Source organism: Drosophila yakuba, chromosome 2R (genome assembly GCF_016746365.2).
Source record: "Drosophila yakuba strain Tai18E2 chromosome 2R, Prin_Dyak_Tai18E2_2.1, whole genome shotgun sequence".
Taxonomy (NCBI): domain Eukaryota; kingdom Metazoa; phylum Arthropoda; class Insecta; order Diptera; family Drosophilidae; genus Drosophila; species Drosophila yakuba.
The window spans coordinates 12,514,043-12,532,512 of NC_052528.2; the positions used below are offsets into that span (position 1 = coordinate 12,514,043).

The 18,470-nt window shown below is 41.7% G+C and overlaps 3 protein-coding genes across 7 annotated transcripts in view; 2 read left to right on the forward strand and 1 right to left on the reverse strand.

Annotated features, from left to right (window-relative positions):
- The window catches only part of LOC6530330 (SH3 and multiple ankyrin repeat domains protein 1), a 68,976-nt gene that overhangs the window by 24,130 nt on the left and 26,376 nt on the right, over window positions 1–18,470 (reverse strand). For 2 of the 4 annotated variants that reach the window (XM_039372451.2, XM_039372450.2), the window contains exons 2-4: window positions 13,495–13,579; window positions 7,260–7,766; window positions 1,301–1,318 (exon numbers count right to left, since the gene is read on the reverse strand). In XM_039372451.2, the coding sequence (XP_039228385.1) occupies window positions 1,301–1,318; window positions 7,260–7,427 (186 nt within the window). In that variant the 5' untranslated portion in view covers window positions 7,428–7,766; window positions 13,495–13,579. The remainder of the gene's footprint in view (window positions 1–1,300; window positions 1,319–7,259; window positions 7,767–13,494; window positions 13,580–18,470) is intronic. The other 2 variants (XM_015196470.3, XM_002091221.4) reach the window with 1 other exon arrangement.
- On the forward strand, window positions 4,646–6,347 carry LOC26536233. 2 transcript variants are annotated; one of them, XM_015197475.3, is made up of 4 exons: window positions 4,646–5,842; window positions 5,911–6,046; window positions 6,114–6,210; window positions 6,267–6,347. In XM_015197475.3, exons 1-3 carry the CDS (start codon window positions 5,621–5,623, stop codon window positions 6,191–6,193), a joined length of 438 nt encoding a protein of 145 aa, XP_015052961.1. In that variant the 5' UTR covers window positions 4,646–5,620; the 3' UTR covers window positions 6,194–6,210; window positions 6,267–6,347. The 2 variants fall into 2 exon arrangements, with proteins under 2 accessions (XP_015052961.1, XP_039228391.1); XM_039372457.2 differs by lacking the exon at window positions 6,267–6,347 and having other exon boundaries at window positions 6,114–6,247.
- Window positions 6,225–7,108, forward strand: LOC6530331. The gene is made up of 3 exons (XM_002091222.3): window positions 6,225–6,627; window positions 6,702–6,825; window positions 6,894–7,108. The coding sequence occupies exons 1-3, from the start codon at window positions 6,361–6,363 to the stop codon at window positions 6,983–6,985; spliced, it is 483 nt and encodes a 160-aa protein (XP_002091258.2). The 5' UTR covers window positions 6,225–6,360; the 3' UTR covers window positions 6,986–7,108.

Sequence of the window (18,470 nt, forward strand, 5' to 3'; positions counted from 1 at the left end):
TAATTTCACAGTCAAGGTCGTTTGGAGGGCGACTTACACAATTTGATTTGTCTGGCACTACTCATATATGAAAGTTGATTGAACCGTTAAGTTGTTAACAGTCGTCATACGTTCAAAATAAAAAGTAACAAAGAAACAAAGCAGTGTTTTTGTTCGCTCTATGTACAAAAAATATTAACAACCATCTAAAAACGAGCATAATAAATGGTTATTATGAATGCTATTCCCGGATTCACATGGAAATAAAAATAAAAAAACAAACTGCCGAAAAGTTTCACCGAAATATTTTGCTGCTTTCTGTTATTTTGAAAGTTTGTAAATTATTTGTTTGCCCGCCGATAAAATGTCAAAAATGTTGTTGAAATATTTTGCGGTTACACAGTCACAGTTCACGATAATGTTATCAAGAACTGTCCGCAGGCAAAAAGAAAACCACTCACAGTGGTCATGGATATACATACATATCCATTTGGGCCCCTCCTCGTCCCTATTTATTATCTCGTTTCTCGCTCCATTTGCAAATGCCTGAGGCGCCTTTACTTTTTCCTTTTTACGTTTTTTTTATTTTTTTATTTTTTCGTTTGCATTTTAATTGAATTACAAGGGAGGAGTCGGCCGACCGAGGGGGGGTTGGAGTTTTCAATAGATGGAAAAACTGTTCCTGGTCGCGTGTGGTTTCCAGAGGTTTTTCAGTGGTGTTGGAGGCGTTGGAGGCGTTAGAGGGGTCCTCCGACTCCCAGCCATAAATCTGTAACTGTTTGCTGTACTTGACACATTTCGTAGTTGGATGTGAAGTTGCCTGCTTGTCTCCTCGCTGCAGGAAAAACAGCAAAAAAAAAAAAATAACAGCGAAAAACGAGTGTTGCAACGTGCAACCAAATATTTGCGTAGGTGTTCGACCGCCTGTCGCTGCGGGTTTCGTGTCAATTAAAATTAAACTTAAACTTAAAAATTAATACAAATTTATTGCTGCAAGAAACGAGCATGTCGTTCAACAATTTCGGACATGGATTGCAATAAACTAAATATTGGAGTTTCAGCTCGTTATGGAAATTCATAAGTTAGGTTTTAATGATTTAGACACTAATATATTGCATGGCAATAAGTGAGATTTAAGAGCTATTAAGCCAACCGTTGAGCTTAAAAAATAAACATATTATCCCCTGATTAAAATGATACCGTAATTTCTGCCTTTCCAAACAATTAAGCACTCCCTCAAGTGCTGCGGAAATGCATTATTCATGGCATAATCTTTGCATATGTGCGGTTATTATTGGGTATATTAAAGCCGGCCACCAACCTTAAACCAAAAGGCCACCTGAGCCAATTAATCGCAGCGATTTCCACAAGATGAAAGTAACGCCGGCAGCACAAGGTATCCAATTCGATCAGATGCGAGTCAAATATTGCGGCGTGTAAATGCAATCAGTATTTATTTGATTATCGATTGCAACAGTGCAGCAGGTCACATTGCGTATACGTCGAGTGGGCCACATGGCATTTCCATTTAACATTTTTTTTTGCATCCATCCAGTGTTGTCGACGTTTGTTTATTTTGGTTCACGTGTAAATTTGTAATTTGTATGGCATTTAATTAAATAAAAAACGCCAGCAGCAGCACAGGAATTAATGAAAACAAAACAATTTAATTAATAACGAGAAATCTTGTTGCTGTTGGCAATGGTGGATGTTCTAGTGGCCTGTCATGCGGCATTACAATGTTCTCGTTTTATGCATGTAAATTTACTTTTTGTATATACACACTTATACATGTATATGAAGATGGCATTTACATGTTTAGCCTACATATATTTCGCATATCACGCATACGCAATGTAAGCCCGCGTGAGCAAGTCAAATGTCATAAAACTCTTTTTCATGAATTTCATTTCATTTAAGTTTTTTCGTTTGTACACTTTATGATGGCAACATGTTGTGATGCGATTTTATATTTTGCGTTGATTTAAAGAACAACACATTTGCATACAGCGCGAGGAATACAGAAATACAGAATACAGATATTTATGCGGCCATTTAAACATGCCATGACCTTTTTCCATGCCTTAAACACATACCCATTGTTCGCTACGCCATCAAATGGTTATAAAACTTTACCACTTCATTGTGCCCAGCTCCTTGTCTCCTAGTAGAAAATTCAATTCAATCCCAGCCAAGGACTACCGACCAACCAATCGAGTGCAGGGAGCTCCATATCGGCAGCATCTTTATAGCCGCTAACAATGGTTTCAGCCCCGACAGGAAGCGCTTACTTCCCTCCGTAGGGAGCGAAATTATCCACAAAAGTATGTGACATTCTGGCGTTTGGCGAGGCGGCTCCCCAGAATGAATAATGCTATGGTATGCGATGGGATGCGGGGGGCCGAGCTAAAGCTCTCACCCAAATTTACGGTTCAATGGAGGGGCACACAAGGCACAAGGGCCCCCAGATACAGATATAGACGCGGATGATGGGTCCTGCAACTGGGTCTCTATGCCACTTTAGCTGAAAAGGGGGCTAGAGTCGCTGAAATGATGTCGTGCGTGCGCAAACTATGCGGCGTCATTAAATCTAACGAGCGTCTGGAGATTGGATGGGGTTTTCCATACCGTACAAGTGCTCGGCTCGAAATGACTATATTTTGAACATTTTGGAGGCAGCGCCAAAAGTTTTCACAGCTTCTCCCCCGCAAGACACTATGGGAGTCGAGTCTCCACTTGTGATTTGAAACTACACATTTACTTGGCCTAATTGAGCCGTTGCCCATTAACCAAAACCTAATTGCCATTGTGGCTTTCTGGGCAGTTTCAGTTGAAGATTTATTGTGATTGTTCTGTCTGCAAATGCCTTCAATTGATTAAAGTTGCGTCGTTCCTAAGTAACGAGCTTTAAAGCGAATATCTCTTTTAGTGAGCACACATATACGCTTTCGCTGACCACATTTGCTCACTTGGCTAAAAGCAATTTTTTCTCCTTTTTGCCTCATGCACTTCGGGATATCCAGTCCGTCTGGCTGACTGCCTATCCTTTTTGGAAAGTTAAGAGCATTCGATTTGAAATCCCATTGGAAACGAGCTTCAGTCTCTCCCTGATTTATTGTGCGAATTTGCGCGCACTTCATCCAACTTGCTTGAAGTTTTAGTCATGCCAAAGTTTGCAAATTAAATTAAGGATAAACTTTCTTGAGTTTGCTGTATTTTGAACGTATGACTAAGGTGGGCCACGCTTTACAGGTGCCGATTGGATATTCTTGTTAATCTTAAAATAATTATGAAACCGTTGGAATATTTTCAATTACCATTACACATCGTTCCCTTATCGTAATACCATTAAAAACGTTCCCTACACGTATTTTCCATTGCCACCGTAGACCGAAAAATGAGCCACCGAGAAATCCATGTGCGGCTAAGCTTTCCTTACTGGTTTCTTATCGCCACGAGCCAAGTAGTTTATTAACCGACCTGAACTTCGGGCCAAACAAGGTCCGTTGAGTATTACAAGCAAAACGACTTAGACGGAAACCGGTAAGTAACGCCCACCCAGAAACTGAAGAAAAATCCATTGAATACAGATCACAAAAGCCTTAATTTCGATTTGATTTGCAGGCGGAAGTTGAGATGCGAGTGGGGCTCACACTCAACTGCAAACTGGAGCAGCGACATATTGGCAAAGTGACTGATTGTCTGACTGACTGAGTGAGTGACTGACAGACGGATTGACTGATTGATGGATGGTGTGATGTTGAATTGAAGCGCGACATAAGCGCCGCGGATCGGTCATCGAAAGCGAATTCCGCACCAGACCCAATAATACATTTATGAAACCCGACGCCATCGTCTGGTGTCCCGATAATGGGCGACGACCGATAAAATGGGAAATTACTGCCACTCACGTTTGTCTTAGTCTTCGGGATTTACTCAACCATTCCACAGTTATCGAAGGCTCACAAAAGTTGGAGCAAAAAGTGTAAGGAATGAGACCTCAATTGGACTGCAAATATTTGTGCGATAATAGCATGAATCGTATTCTTTATGACGGTCTACTTGAGTTCTATGTTCGCTCGCGAAAGCCTGCGATAAGATATGCGGCCAGCTCACTGATTGATATACGACTGTGGAAGCAGGAAATTTGTTGATAGCCTGATGTGCTTTCTACTTTAAGCATATGGAAACAGGTGGAATAAGCTAAAGGTATAGGAAAGAATTCAAGATCCATTTTTTTAATTGCAGACGTATTCTTCGTTTGTATCTAACCCTTTTCGTCTTATATTCAAAATATATTTATGGTAACATCAATATTTTCAAAAACCAAACCACAAACTTTAATAAGTCATAGATGCAATGCCGAAAACCAAATATGTGTCAAACACATTCATGTATGTAACTCCGAAACATTCCCTACAAACAAATATCCCCGGAAAAATGGTTAGCACGCTCAGCTTTCGGTTCCCACACCCGATCAGAATTTACAACATAATTTACTAAGCTCCAAGCTGACAGTAAAACCAGAGCGACCACGCCCTCTTGCCCAAAAGCCAAAAACAAGGCAGTGTCTGTCACTTGCCACGTTGATTTTGAATTTGGCCAAAACGAAAACGGAACCGGCACGAAACGCCGGGCCATGCAATTAGCTGGAGGTCATTGTGTTCGGTTCAGCGAAGTTCAGTTCAGTTCGGTTCGATTCGAATTGAATCGATTCCAGTGCGATTTGCAGTTTGGTTTCAGTTTGGGTTTGCGTATCGCCCAGAGTTTCCGTTTGCAATTTTGCGGTTTCAATATTGAATTGGGCGAGGCCCCCGCATTGCATTCACGCTTGACAATGTTTCGACAGCAATTTGCTCAACAAATTGCGATTAAATGTATACAATTGAGTGACCATTGTTTGGCTTTCATTAGCACAAAGGAGCGGGGAAGTCCCTGCCCTTCTCCTCCCATGATCCGGTTAGCAATTTGGGGGCAAAGGTTAAGGATTCTCCGCTTTGTTAACAGCTAATCATGACCCTCTGTACAACGTCACAAAGCTGAATATGTTGCCCTCAGTTTTCCACCGTTGATTAACAATCAACGCAAAGGTTCCGAATATGTTAGCCATTGCAAATCCAACCTTCCTTGTAGCTATACTCTTTTTCCTTCCTTGACAGACTGCCATTCAATTGTCAAATATCTTTGGATCTGCAGCGTCACGATTTCACGACTTCAGACCCTGCAGTTGGCGATAAATTGCATTGAACTTCAAAAATTGAAACTTCACGAGGGCATTTGGCCGCCAATCGAGGGCAGCAGAAGGGGGGGCGTGGTCGGTTTTATGTTGTAAGGGCACGTGGCAGCCGCCTTTGGCTGCATAAAAATTTCAATCAACAACATCTGGTGAAAAATTGCATAGCGATTCCGCAGTAATTGGTTTTTTGTGTGGGTCAATGCAAGAAATGTAGTTTGATACGAAGTTTATTCCATCAATTTTGAGTTGCACTAGGATTTTAATCCATTACCACATATCGTATTATTATAATATCTCCCGAAATATCTTACTTACAAATTCAACGATCAACTGTTCCCAGCATTCGTGTAAAAATTCCAAAAAAAAAAATTAGTTTTCAGTTCAAAGAACTCTGAATTTGTCGGCATGTGTTTGAAGAAGTGCTGCTTCTTCCTGCCCCTGAACGTAGGTTGCACAATCATTGGGGCGATCTTCATAACTTTTCACGTTGGTGAGCTGATAACGCATTCGGATGACACCATCTTCATCAGGCAAGTGTCCCACAAATGGTGGGCACCCGTCATCATGTCTCCGATCCTAACTATTGGAACTGTGAGCTCTGTACTGCTGGTGTACGCTGCTTCGAAGGTAAGAGATTCATTCGGTTTCTTTTCAAATTCGAGAGTTATTCTAATGATTCTACATTAAAAACGCAGAGAAAGCGAGGCTTTGTCCTTGTGTGGATAATCGTCTATTCGATTATTTTCATCATTTATGTTATAATGGGCATCGTCCAGTTGGCCACTGCCAAACCCTCCCCGGTTATATTGGCCGTTCAGGTGGTCATCATAGGTGGGTGCTGGCATAATTTGACTGAATAATATGAATAATATAAGTTCTTGTTTTGGTATTCCTTTAGTTGGTCTGGCTTATTCCCTGCTGATAACGGTGGCCTTTTACCGATATTTGGGCACTGTGGATTCGGATGATTCCATTTGACGAGTGGCAAAATAAATGTAAAGCTAAATAAATTCCTGCAGTTGTTTTTCCTGATCTAGTCAACTTCTTACAGTGTGTCCCAAACTAGAAGTTGAACAAATTTCCGTTTCTCAAGAAAGTATTACAAATTATTGTTTCAAAATTTGTAGAGCAGCTGAGAATCGATCATGGCTTGTCGCTGCAGATATCTTAAGCAGATCTTCACTAAGTGCTGCTACTGCTATTCCCTGCGCTTCGGCGTGCTGCTCTTCGGATGCATTTTTCTGACCTGGTTCATCTACATCACCCTCGGCACCGCCTTTATGATGGAGTGCATCTTTCCGGACGAGTACCAGAAGTCCCTCATCCCAGCACAAGCGGCCCTCAAGGCCACCATGGTCTTCTCCTTCTTCGGCATCATAGTTTCGGCCATGCTCTGCATTGGAGTGCATAATGTATGTGGCACTCATTTGATATCATTTCAAAATATCCCCAAAAGCCAAGCTTACAATACCTCATCATTTTCTAGAACAACGAGATGCTGTTTCTCCCATTTTTGGGTTTCGCACCCATTTGGATAATTGTGCACATTTTTGCCCTGACCGTTTACTGCTTTAATACCGTCATTATCGTCCTGACTGTCATCACAATGAGTAGGTATCCTAATAATCATTAATCTAAATAACTGTCCTGAATAACTATTCTCCTAAATCCCTTTTAGTTATTTTGCTGTATGCCTGGCTTGTGGTTTGGTCCTATTACATAGAACTGCTTTTTGCCTACGAGGATGAGTTGGAAACCGGTTATGTGTAGTACCCGTGATTTTGAGTGTGAAGTATATGCTTTCGACTATAAAATATTTACAAATTTTAGAATGTCGAGCAAGCACTCGAATGTGCTCAATAAAATCATGCAAGTAGCGATTACAAATGAAAATTTCACTTCAGCAGAGCTTAAGAGTAAGTCCCCATTTCGGATGTACTTCTCCCCGTTTAGTGAGTATTTAGCGCACATGAGATTATGCCCTGCTCTATATACACCAGCAAGATAATGGGTATTGCAGTGGTAATGACAGTGACCGACTTACCTTCGGCAGCGAGGCGAGCACCTGCTGCTTGACATCCCAGACGAGCCGCTCCGATGGGAACTGCAGACACTTGTAGACATTCAGCTCCGGCACATGGATGCGCACCAGTAGCCATCCGTCCCGCGGCTCCGGCGGCGGCTCATCGTCAAACGCACCCGGCCCGGACATGGCGTCCGTATTGGCCGGGTTCTGTTTGACTTTGGGCGTGGGTGGGTGGTACGTCGTAATTTTGACGGCTTTCTATCGCTCGGTCCACGAAAAACAACCCTACTACTCCCGCTCCTCTGGGAGTTCTCCTACCCGTTCTATTCGCTTGCTTCTCTCTTCTTGTTTTTCACTTCAAAGTGTATTCCTTTGGGTTTGGTGAGCTACTAGTTTAATTTATTTTATTTATTTTTATTGCCAATCTATTTGGTGCGTCGGCTGGTTTCGGCCTTCTGCTGTTGGAATCCGTTCTGCTTGGACATTTCGCTATGCTGCGTTCGATGAGTCTGGCGCATGATGGTTCTGAAATAAATCGAAATAGAGGTATAAGATATAGCTAGGTAGAAATATGAAATATGTAAATATCTTCATTTTTAATAAACTTATTGTTTGTGCTGAATAATAATGCGTTACCCAATTAAGCCATACATTTTCCACCCCACTTTCATATGCACTAAATATATTCGCATATATATTATTCACATATGCAAATTGCAATCCATTAAATCCCTGCTCTTGTCCAGACAACAACATAAAATAGTTTCCACAGCACTTGGCGATGAAAACGTAATTTTTAAATTGGTTTACTTTTCGAATCTGTCCACTGCAGTTTTCCTACGCACTTGATATCAGTCAGACGGCAATTGGCCGGATTTTCCAACCCCTTTTCATGTCTAAATGTCCAAAGTCTCGTGTGTCTGGGAGTCTGCAGGCCTATCGAGGAGGAAAAACAAATTGTCAGAGTGAAAAGAAAACACTTGGGTCGCAGCCAACATTTCTCGTTGATGATTACAATGTGATATTGACATTTTATGGCTGCAGCACAGCAATAGCAGTTGCAATTGCAATTATGCACAAATTAAATTCACACGCCAGCCCGCAAGGAGGAGGCGTTACAGGGGGGGAGGTGGTGGTTACCGGAGGCATGTAAATGTGTGCCAAAGACCCGCTGACAGTTGTCGCTTTTCTGTGTGGGGTGGGGGAGGAGGAGGAGGGGCGGAAGCGGGGGCGGCAACTGGAACTGTGGGCGGAACGGGTTAGCCACCACCAACTGCAGCAACAACCACATCTGCAAGTCTGCACTTTGTCGCATTTAATTGCGAGCGTGTTGATTGCATTCAACTAGTTAGAGTTGGCATTTCGGGGGCGGAGGGCGGGTAATGCGGGAAAACTAGTGTAAAATGGAAAAAGCTTGCGGGAAATGATAAATCCTAATTGAGGATAAAAGTTGTGGCTGCTCTGCAAAAGAAGATGAAAGGCTCTGCAGTCAAAGGTTGTGCCAAATGAAAGCCTTTAGATGATCTGATGCCAGGTGAAAGGAACGTGAGCATTTAAAAGGAGCTTATACCTACGAACAAATGATGTAACTGGAAGGAAACAAGATTACATTTCTTTATTTAATAATCAAAAGGTTCCCTTAGTCATAAATATATATATTCATAGTTTGAACAATATTTTTATCAGTAAGATACAATATTATGATGAACGGATTTTTCACTTAATAAATATTAATAAAAAATTATTATCAGTGGTTTCTGTTTCTGTTTGTAGAGTACTATACAGCCTCTACTTTTCCCTGGTTCACTGCCCCCGTTTTAACCGCCTTGCTGGAAAGTAAACAAGAAAATATGTCACGGTCAAAAAACTCCACCGAAATACATAAATTAAGAGCGCAAATACGCATATCAAAAAAAGTAAATACGAGAAATGAAAACTGCGTGTAAACAGGTGAGTCGCTGGCACAAAAGGCCCGTTTACCTTGGCCGGCACTCCACCGTCAATCAAACCCACAAATTTTCAAGCTGTTCAAGTGAAATTATCAACAAAGACGCCACGAAACGAAACGAAAATGCAAGCCCAAATACGACGAAGGCGAGTGTCGTCGCCAAACTTCTGTTTGTGATAAGAAATGGTGGCCAAGGCATTGGAATTAATAGAGATAGTGGTAAGAGTGATAAGCCAGAAGTGGCGTTTGCTAAGATTTCGTGCCTTTAACTTGGCACTTTAATTGAAAACGATTTGCGATAATTAAGCATACGCCACGTGGTCGCTTCAAAGTCATTCAACTTAATTTGGAGGCAAGAAAGGCGCACAGGTAAATCGGTAATATCATTCGATGGCCTTTTTTATTGGCCATTCCAGCTTAGCCAGTCATGGTTTTAATTGAAACTTCGGCCAGCGGGTTCCGGAGGCAAAAGTTTATTTCGCTTTTAATTGGAAAAGTTACTGGTCCATAATGGGCATTTGAAATACTCTCTGGTCTGCCGTGAAATATGTTCTGCGGCATATGGAATGCCTGCCTGATTTACTGGTCAGTAAATTTAGTCGATTTTGCAGCGATTTTTCACTTGAGCTAATAGGAAAATTGTGCCCGACCTTTGGTGGCTGTGGGGTGCGTGTGAAAATCGGAGGGCAACTGTCAGGCAAGTAAATCAAAATTTATGTTGTAGATTGTAGCTGCTGTTCTCCTTTTTTGCTACCCCTCGTCTATGTGGGTTTTTTCGAACAGACAGCTGTCTTGCGGCTGTCAAAGCAGCAACTTTTGGTGCTCCCCTCTTTCGATCGCCATTACCCACACCCCAGTTTTCATATCAACCCGTGGATGTCTGACCTGTCTGTTGTCTGTCCTTTCTATTGTCTTAGCCCTGACAGTTATTTGGCTTGGATACGCCAGCTAATGCCAAACTTTTTCGCCAGACTCTCTGGGCAAACATTTATTGCATAAGGTGCATGTTATCTATCGGGGGTAGAGCAATTTTATGGTTACCTTTTATGAGGGAATCAATTGTTGACAGCGGCAAGCATATTTATTGGGTGGGGTAAACACTAATTGGCTCTGCAGCCAGTGATATAAGAGATAGCCGATAAATATAGACGATAGACAAGGTGTTGATGAGGTTGTTTTATGGTGGGAACATCAAAGGAAAGGCCGTCATAAAAGGAGAATCTCAATAGAGCCGCAAAGTTTCAGATTTAAAATGTTTCTTAGAAGCGAATTTCCTTTGTATAAAATTGAATAAGAATCCAATATTAGAGATAATATATAGATTTTAAAGTTTGCTAATATTCCTTTTCTTCAGTCGGCTTTAAAAAGTATTTCCTTTCATATTTTGTCCATGCCGTCTTGATTTCTGGCTCATGACAAATTTCGTGTGGCATATTTCTTTTATGGGTCTGGCCCACTTGAGCAGTTTTGAGTGCTGTCTCCTTCACTTCTTACCTAACTGTGCTGCTGTCTCGCTCCCACCGCCCCCTTCAAGCCATGCACCTCCTTGAGTTGTAAGCACTTGTGACACTTGCCTCTCAAGCCTTTATGACAGGCGATGAAATTTTATTTGGGCAAAAGTGTGACAAACTGAAAATGACAAAGTGCTCCGCCTGGCACCAGATGCCAGCGATACTTTAAGCCAACAAGCGAAGGGGTCAGCACGAGTGAAGGCGGTTGGCAACCGAGAAGGGCTAAAGGTTAGGGTTTAACCGGGCAGAGGACAGCCATGTAAATTAAGTTTTAAATATGCCACATCGAATGGGCTTCGCTCGGAATTAGTTACAGCATCAGGTCCCTGGAGTCCGTGCACCGAACGGGCGACTTTAGTGGGTCAGTGGAGAGCCCCATTGGGTTTGCTCCAATGCGCAACTAAATGCGACTGGAGTTGCATGTGGCACACACGACACACTCAAGTATGTATAAGTACACTGCAAAGCTAGTAGTCATCTTTGAAAGCTTCTTCTTTTACATTTCGCATTTCAATTGATTCTATTTCGCCGCATTCCAATAGATACAATTTCGCCGCAATCCTCATTCTAATTGATACTATTTCGCCGCACTTCAAACGACCTAACTATTTCGATCTACTTTATATAATCCATGCTGAGACATCTCCCATCTAGGATTATTTGAATACTGCAATTTTCCCTCTGTGCACAAATAACCGTGTATGGAGAAACTGCATCGCTTATGCATAATGGCCCATGCATATTTAAATTGCCTTCGCCCGATGCTGCAGTCGGTGCTGCTTTAAAAGCAAATTACTTTTGTCATTGCAATGGCTTGCCGCTCAATCTTGTGGAGATTTGTGCTGGGCTTACGGACGAGAGAAGGGTGCCAGTCCAGGACCAGATCCTTGCGATGCCACTTATTGTGGCACACTCTGTTGTTGTGCGCGCCGTAAATAATTGGCCATGGCAACGGCAGCAGCAAACTGCAGCAAAATCAGAAGCAGCATCGGCGGCATCAACAAAGTGCATGCAAAATACACCCGCACAAAACTTAATAATGGCAAACTATTATTCTTGCACCATCTTCCACCAGCGCTGTGGACAGTGGAATAGATGGGACTTAATAAATAATGGAAATTGAATTAGGAAAAGCTAATTTTTCCAAAGATTAGAAAGGTTGTTAGACCTCAGCTCAGCTTTTCACTAACACCCATTTTATTTAAAATTAATACGCCTTTCAAAATAAGTACAAGACTTCAATACATTTTTTGGTTGCTCCACTGTTTCCGAACTAAATCGAAAGCGCCATTTTCTGCGGTGCACTGTTGCATGTGCCGGAAACGGAAATGCGCACATAATTCTGTTAGGAAGCATGCAACAAAATGGCGCCCGGACCACAACCGAACGAAGAAAATGCCGGTGATGGAGAGAAAACTTTAATTAAATAATACTAAATGCGATTTCGCATGGCTCTTCGTCCTCAGTCGGGTAATAAAGTTGAGCCAGGAAAACATGTCACAGAAGTTCATGGCTGAGAGCATCGCCTGGCTAATTTATTTCACTATTTTCTGTTTATTCGAACAGTAGAATTGGTAGGAAAGCCGCAGAGCGAGAGAGGCAAGCAAAAGAAGAAAACTTTAACCCCGAAACTTGTTTTCCAGTCACGTTCATTTTCAATCAAGTGGCATCATTATGCTGGCCAAACAAACCGAAGCTGAAATAAAAATCGCAAGCTAAAAAGAAACCAAGGATGGAAACGAGGAACAGCCACCACAATTGGCTAATACAAAGGCAAAATTAGCCAGAACTTGAGTTTGGGCGTAACTGTGTGTGGCCACTGCCTTAACCCTTTGCTGCCCCAACTGTCAGTCAAGTCCGGCAATCAGTCCTTTGTCTAGGCCCACGGACCGGCAACAAATTACCTTCGAATCAACTGAAACCGAAGCACCCAAAAACCACAGAACCCACTTACCTAGGTGACCACCAGCCATCGACTTCCTGTTCAGAACCAGAAAACAGAAGCAGAAGTTGATACTGAATCAGATAAATCCGCAGGGAATCGAGGAGAATAGCAAATAAAGCATTGACATTTTGGCGTTTATTCAATATAAATTGTTTGTTCATAGTTCAAACTAGTTGTTGGCCAGCTTTCAGATGTTTTAGTCCCATGATATAAGTTGAAAAAAGTTCCGTCTAGTAAAAAACTACAAAGTAATTCGATTGACGTGTCTTTAGCAGGTGTTCATTTCCCACTACACACCAACTAACATTACGCCCATCAGCGCTTTTTAACAAATTGTAAGTGCAATAGTAAATTAACTCAGCTTACAGATCGATTAATTAAATCGCAGCATTTCACAATTGGCTGCAAATCCTGCAGAGAGTCAAAGAAATCCAAAAGTTGAGTATTACGACTATTTTGCTAATTTCAGCAGCTCGAGTTACGTCAGCGAGCCATTAAGTCAAAAGTTGTATATGTGCAATCAATGGAAATAAATTAAAATCCGGCGGTTGGAGAAAAATCACATTGACACACAGATTAAAGAGAAAAACAGAACAAAACTTTATGCAAATGCTGTGATCACCACAAAAACCGATTCGACCGGTTTCCGAATGCAGTGCAAATCTTAAAACCAAAACAACAAATGACAACCGACAACCGACAAGTCTACAGATGGACACATGAACACATGGAAACACGGCCATAAAAAGGTAACGACTCTAAGATAGAGGATATACTCGTATACGTTCAATGGGGAACAAATTATGGGTTTTGCGTTTGGCTGTGAGTAACACGAGCCACATAACTTACCCCTCTCTCTCTTCTGCCCACGCGTTGCTTAGAACCCAGTGCTGCTCAAACTGTAGGGCCAGACATGTGGTGGCTGTGGCTCTGGCTGCAATTAAATAATTAAAACAAACTGGTTATTAATGGGCAATAGTTATTTATATTCTTACACTGAAAAATAATACAAGCGCCATATTCATCACAACAAAACAATGGCATAAAGAACTGGATATTAAATACTCTTTCTACAAGGTCTTATTTTCAGTGGATCTCTGGTTATGGCGCATTTTTATCTCGATTATTTTCCTCTTTTAACCTCTACTTATCTTCACTTGATTAATTTATATTTAACGTGCATATACTTTTTCTGTCAATTCCCCCAATAAGTGCAATTTATATATCCAGCAACAGCAGCATCAGCAGCAGCAGCAGCAGCAGGATTACTCCATCGTTTGCAGCTCCTTCGTGCCCGCAGAGCCATCAATCATACGCCATGTGAGCAGCCGAGAGTAGCAGACGCACACAATCAAATCAATATCAGAGTAGGGGGGTGAGTGGGGTTGGGGAAAGTGATGGGCTGGTGGGTGTGCAACGCCCACGCCACAGAGCATAAAAATTGCATTTGCCAATTTCGAGCCCAGACCAAGACAGCCAATATTGGCAGCCCAGCAATCGAGGCTTTAGACTGTCCAAGTATATGGTTTGCCCACCAGCCATTAACCATTAACCAAAAGTCACTTGGTGCACACTTGGATATCAATTGCGAATTTAAAATGTGTTATCGAGTTTGGCAGCCACTGCGAAACGTATGAATCAAGACAGCAAAATCTACAATTTCATAGTTTGTTAGCCATAACAAATTCGCCTAATTTCGTTGGAAACGCTGGCATGTCTTTAAGTAAACAAATCAAAACCAGCAACTCCAAACGTGTATTAAGTTATATAAACAATTGGCTTTCCAAGAATTTTAAAGTGTGATTTTCCCCAGCGTATCGGCAAACTGGTGGCACAGCTTATGACACACACCGTCGACTGTAATCATTGTTTGTTATTTTAATATTTGTTGCTGCTGTCTCAGACACCAAATCGAACAAGTTTATTAAAAGATCTCACATCGGTTTAGCGGCCTACTTCTAATGACTCAATTTTGGACTGGGCTCGAATGCCGCCATTTCAATTTATTGACACATTTCATTTAACCAGAATCGTTGGCGGGAGAATGAGTTTGGCCAGTAATTAAGCCCGATGACGAACCCAAAAATGTCTCGAAACGATTTTGTAATGTTTGCGTTAGCTGGTTAGCTGCTGCCTTTCATGGACCGAAAATCTGGCCCGCTGACTGGTCGAGAGCCAAAGCCGTTGGCTGAAAAAGCCACCATAACTGGTCGGAGCAAATGATTTTTAATAACTTTGACACTCATTAAACTCAAATTACATGCATTTGATTACGCAGCCACTTGGGAGTTGAGAGTTGGCAGTGGAAGCCTTTTGCATTTGGGGTTTTTCTAAAACCTAAGCCGCTTAGATTTCATCATCATCATCATCAAAAACCATATGACAGCACAGTAGTAGGCCTATGATGGGGATGATGCAAAGCCTTACAAATGGTTTTTCAAACGGTGTTTACTCAAATAGCAGGCACTTAAACTTCAATGAAGTAGTAATTAAAAGTCACTATAATCACCATCGCAGTAAAGTAGTGTAAGAAAAACTCGTAGCCTTACCAATTTCACATAATATAGTACACATGCTGAACTAAAACGATTATCTAGAACCGTAATTAAATGCTGTTAAATGGAAGCCAGCTCAAGGAACCCTAATCAAAGTGCGGATTTAATGAACCATTAATTAGCCCAGAGCTCATTGAACCGATTGCACAAAGAATTCAATCCTATGAGAGCAGGCAATAAAAAACTCATTAAATCAAAAGGAAAATCCCAGTGAGCCCAGAGCCCAGAGAAACTCCCATGAATTTTTTAAAAGGGGATACAGAAGATTTGATGGATTAGGACGTTTGCAAATTAATTACTCACTTTGTCTTTGGACTCTGACAGGTAATTCTCGAGCCCTTGAAATAACCCTGAACTTGACATCTATGAACTGTCGCCCTTTCCCCCCGCCAAGTGTTAACTTATAGTTAATTGCCACCGGTCTTGGCCAAGTCTCGTTCTGAGCCACAATCGTAAAAAAGCTAGTTTACGACTCGCGAACTATGCACTTCCCCCTGACGGAACGTGCCCGCAAAGTTAAGTGCCATCTGCAGCAGCACACAGTGCTCACTGTACCTCGTCTTTTGGCCAAAAGGGGGGAGCTTACCACGAAAATCACTTTGTTTTGGTTTTCCTACCGACTCACACTAAACCGTGCAACGGATGGGCTTGCAGACCAGTCGAGATCTGCTAAATGACACGACTGGATTGTACAGAAAGTGTACAGCGGCAAATGTGCTAATGGAAACTTCGAAACGCGACTGCACACTTATTAAGTTTTATTCGGCAAAAAACAACTTAACAATTATGGCCAGACAAAAATTTAAATGCTAATTTTGGTCATAGTTGGAATGCATTTTGGAAAATTACTAACAAATTGCATGGCCGTTTATTACCTACATAAATTCTTTTTGCACTCCACCAGCGATTTTTACATTTAGCTCCAATTCGGAGCCAACTAAAATTCCCACAAAATTACAAAGCAATAAAAGAAATTGGACACGAATTTAAAAATTCAAAATGTGCCTTTTAGCCCCGCGAAAGATATGAAATGCACGAAAAAACCATCCAATTAAATTCAATCGGCACTTGCCACACAGCACTGAGAAAATGCAACCAAAAACCATGCAAGGGGCCCAAGCCAAGAAACGAACGGGGGAAATACGGGAAAAGCGAGGAAAAGACGACACCGTTATCCGAATGACATGCAAAGTGCAGCTGCCTTCCGTGCAGGGAAAACTCTTGCGGAAAATTTGCAAGGGGTGGTGTTGCATTGCACATGTGACACGAACAGAGGGCAAAAGAAAAGCCGTAAGCAGAGATTGATTCTGACCGCGTCACGTGGGAAATTTTCAAGTTCAAAGCAATTTTCCAAGGAAGCACAGAAGGCAACTGTAAAAGGCACAATACTCGAGAGCAGAGGTAAAAATAAAACTAAGCAGCAACAGCAACAACAGCAGCAGCGGCAACAAAGCGTGCACTCACGTGAGACTTGATAATAATCGGATTTGGGAAATCGTGAGGCGGGACGACAACGTGAAAAAGAGGGAAAACAGCGGGCCACCAGGAAAATACAGAAAATGTGTACAAATACTGCAGAGCGAAGAGCCACTTGTATCGATTACAAAAAAGCGGGCGAGTAAATACAAAAAACAAAACAGGTTGAGGGTCTCCGGAGAAATGCCAGCTACCCATCCATCCGTCCATCCAACCCAGGTGAGTTTTCCCTGAACCCCTCGAAATCCACCTCCTCCATCTCCTAATGGATGGCCTTCGCTTCGAACGGTTAGAATTAATTGACGTTAATAATGTTCCGATATCAAGATTTATGCTCATCAAACGGCTTCTGTGCGGCGAGAATTCCCTGGAAACCGGCTCTAGCGGTTCTTTTCATTAAGCATTATACTTAGAAGTCACAAAAATAGTTAACAATTTGTCGCAGAGAAGCAATATACATAGATGTATAAATATTTTAAGATTTAGAACACAATGTTTATAACCCTGAGCGGCGCTAATGATGATTTCCGTCCATTATCTTGGCGGAATAACTGCACACACATTACTATTATTTGTTAGTGGTGTGGAAGTATTAGGATAAACCTCAATTTACCTGCAATTTGCTCAATGACAACCGATAAATATTCAATTTAATGAAATTGCATTTACATGCGCAATCACAAAACCACTTGAACCACTTGAACCACTTTCGCCCACTCTTCTTTCAAATTGCAAAACTGCACCCACCTGCCGTTCATTTTTTTTTCCTTCTGACCGAGAAAGCCATTAACTTGGCCAGCCATAATTTTTTAATTTAAAAACTTTTGCCAGTGAATGCCAAGTGAGTGGGTGAGCGGTTCAGTTGATTTAAATAACGCAAATCTCGTCGCTTGATTTGCATATTAAATTCAAGCCAGTGCTGCTTTATGGGGCCAAAGTTTATGTGCCAAAATCCCTACACCTGCTAAGACAAATTTAACTGAAATTGCAAGTGTGCCAACTTCTTGTTCTGGGGTTTTCGTACAGCTTTTCAAGCCAGCTCCTTGCATTTACCCATTTTGTGGCGAAGATTTACACTTACTGCACAGCAAGAAAATTTAACTAAGTCTGAGCACTGATTTTAGGTATTATGATCTCTTTTTAAAGAACCTCCCTTTAAAACTAACACAACCTACTTTATAAAAGAACGTTTTATTCTGTGTACATTTCATTGGATAATTAATAATCGGAATTAAAGATTTCTTTCTCTGCACCGCAATTTTAGCTCCATTTGCTGCTAGAGCCCCCTCAGATCCCCCTTTTTGCCTTCGGGTCTTTGTAGCTCCTCTGGCCAAACTCCTGCGGGCTTGTGTTTCCTTTCAGCTACTCCAAGTTTCACATCCTTATGCATTTTTAAACAATCGCTAACCCAAATAAAGTTTCTTGCTTTCTGCTTTCATACTTACTGCATGCCCCAGCAGCCAAACAAAAAGCAAAGACCACCAGCAGGCGTTTTGGCCAAAAGAATAGTAGTTTTTGCCAGTGGCAGTGGCTAGAAAGTGAAATAAGTGGAAGTATCTGCTGTTTAGGGCGAACCAAACCTTATAAATTACGAAGCAGAATGGCAGTAAATTTAATATCTCGATCTGTCAACGTGTATCAGCGGTATCTGCTCCGCCTTGTTCTTGCCGATTTCTGATTGAATGTTGTTTGAACATCCTCCGTTGGCTGCTGAATGACATGGAGTTAACTTCCCAGTGGCAACTTCTGTTTTTTGCCCCCGTGTTGCGAGTCCGTGTTCTAGCACGAACGAAA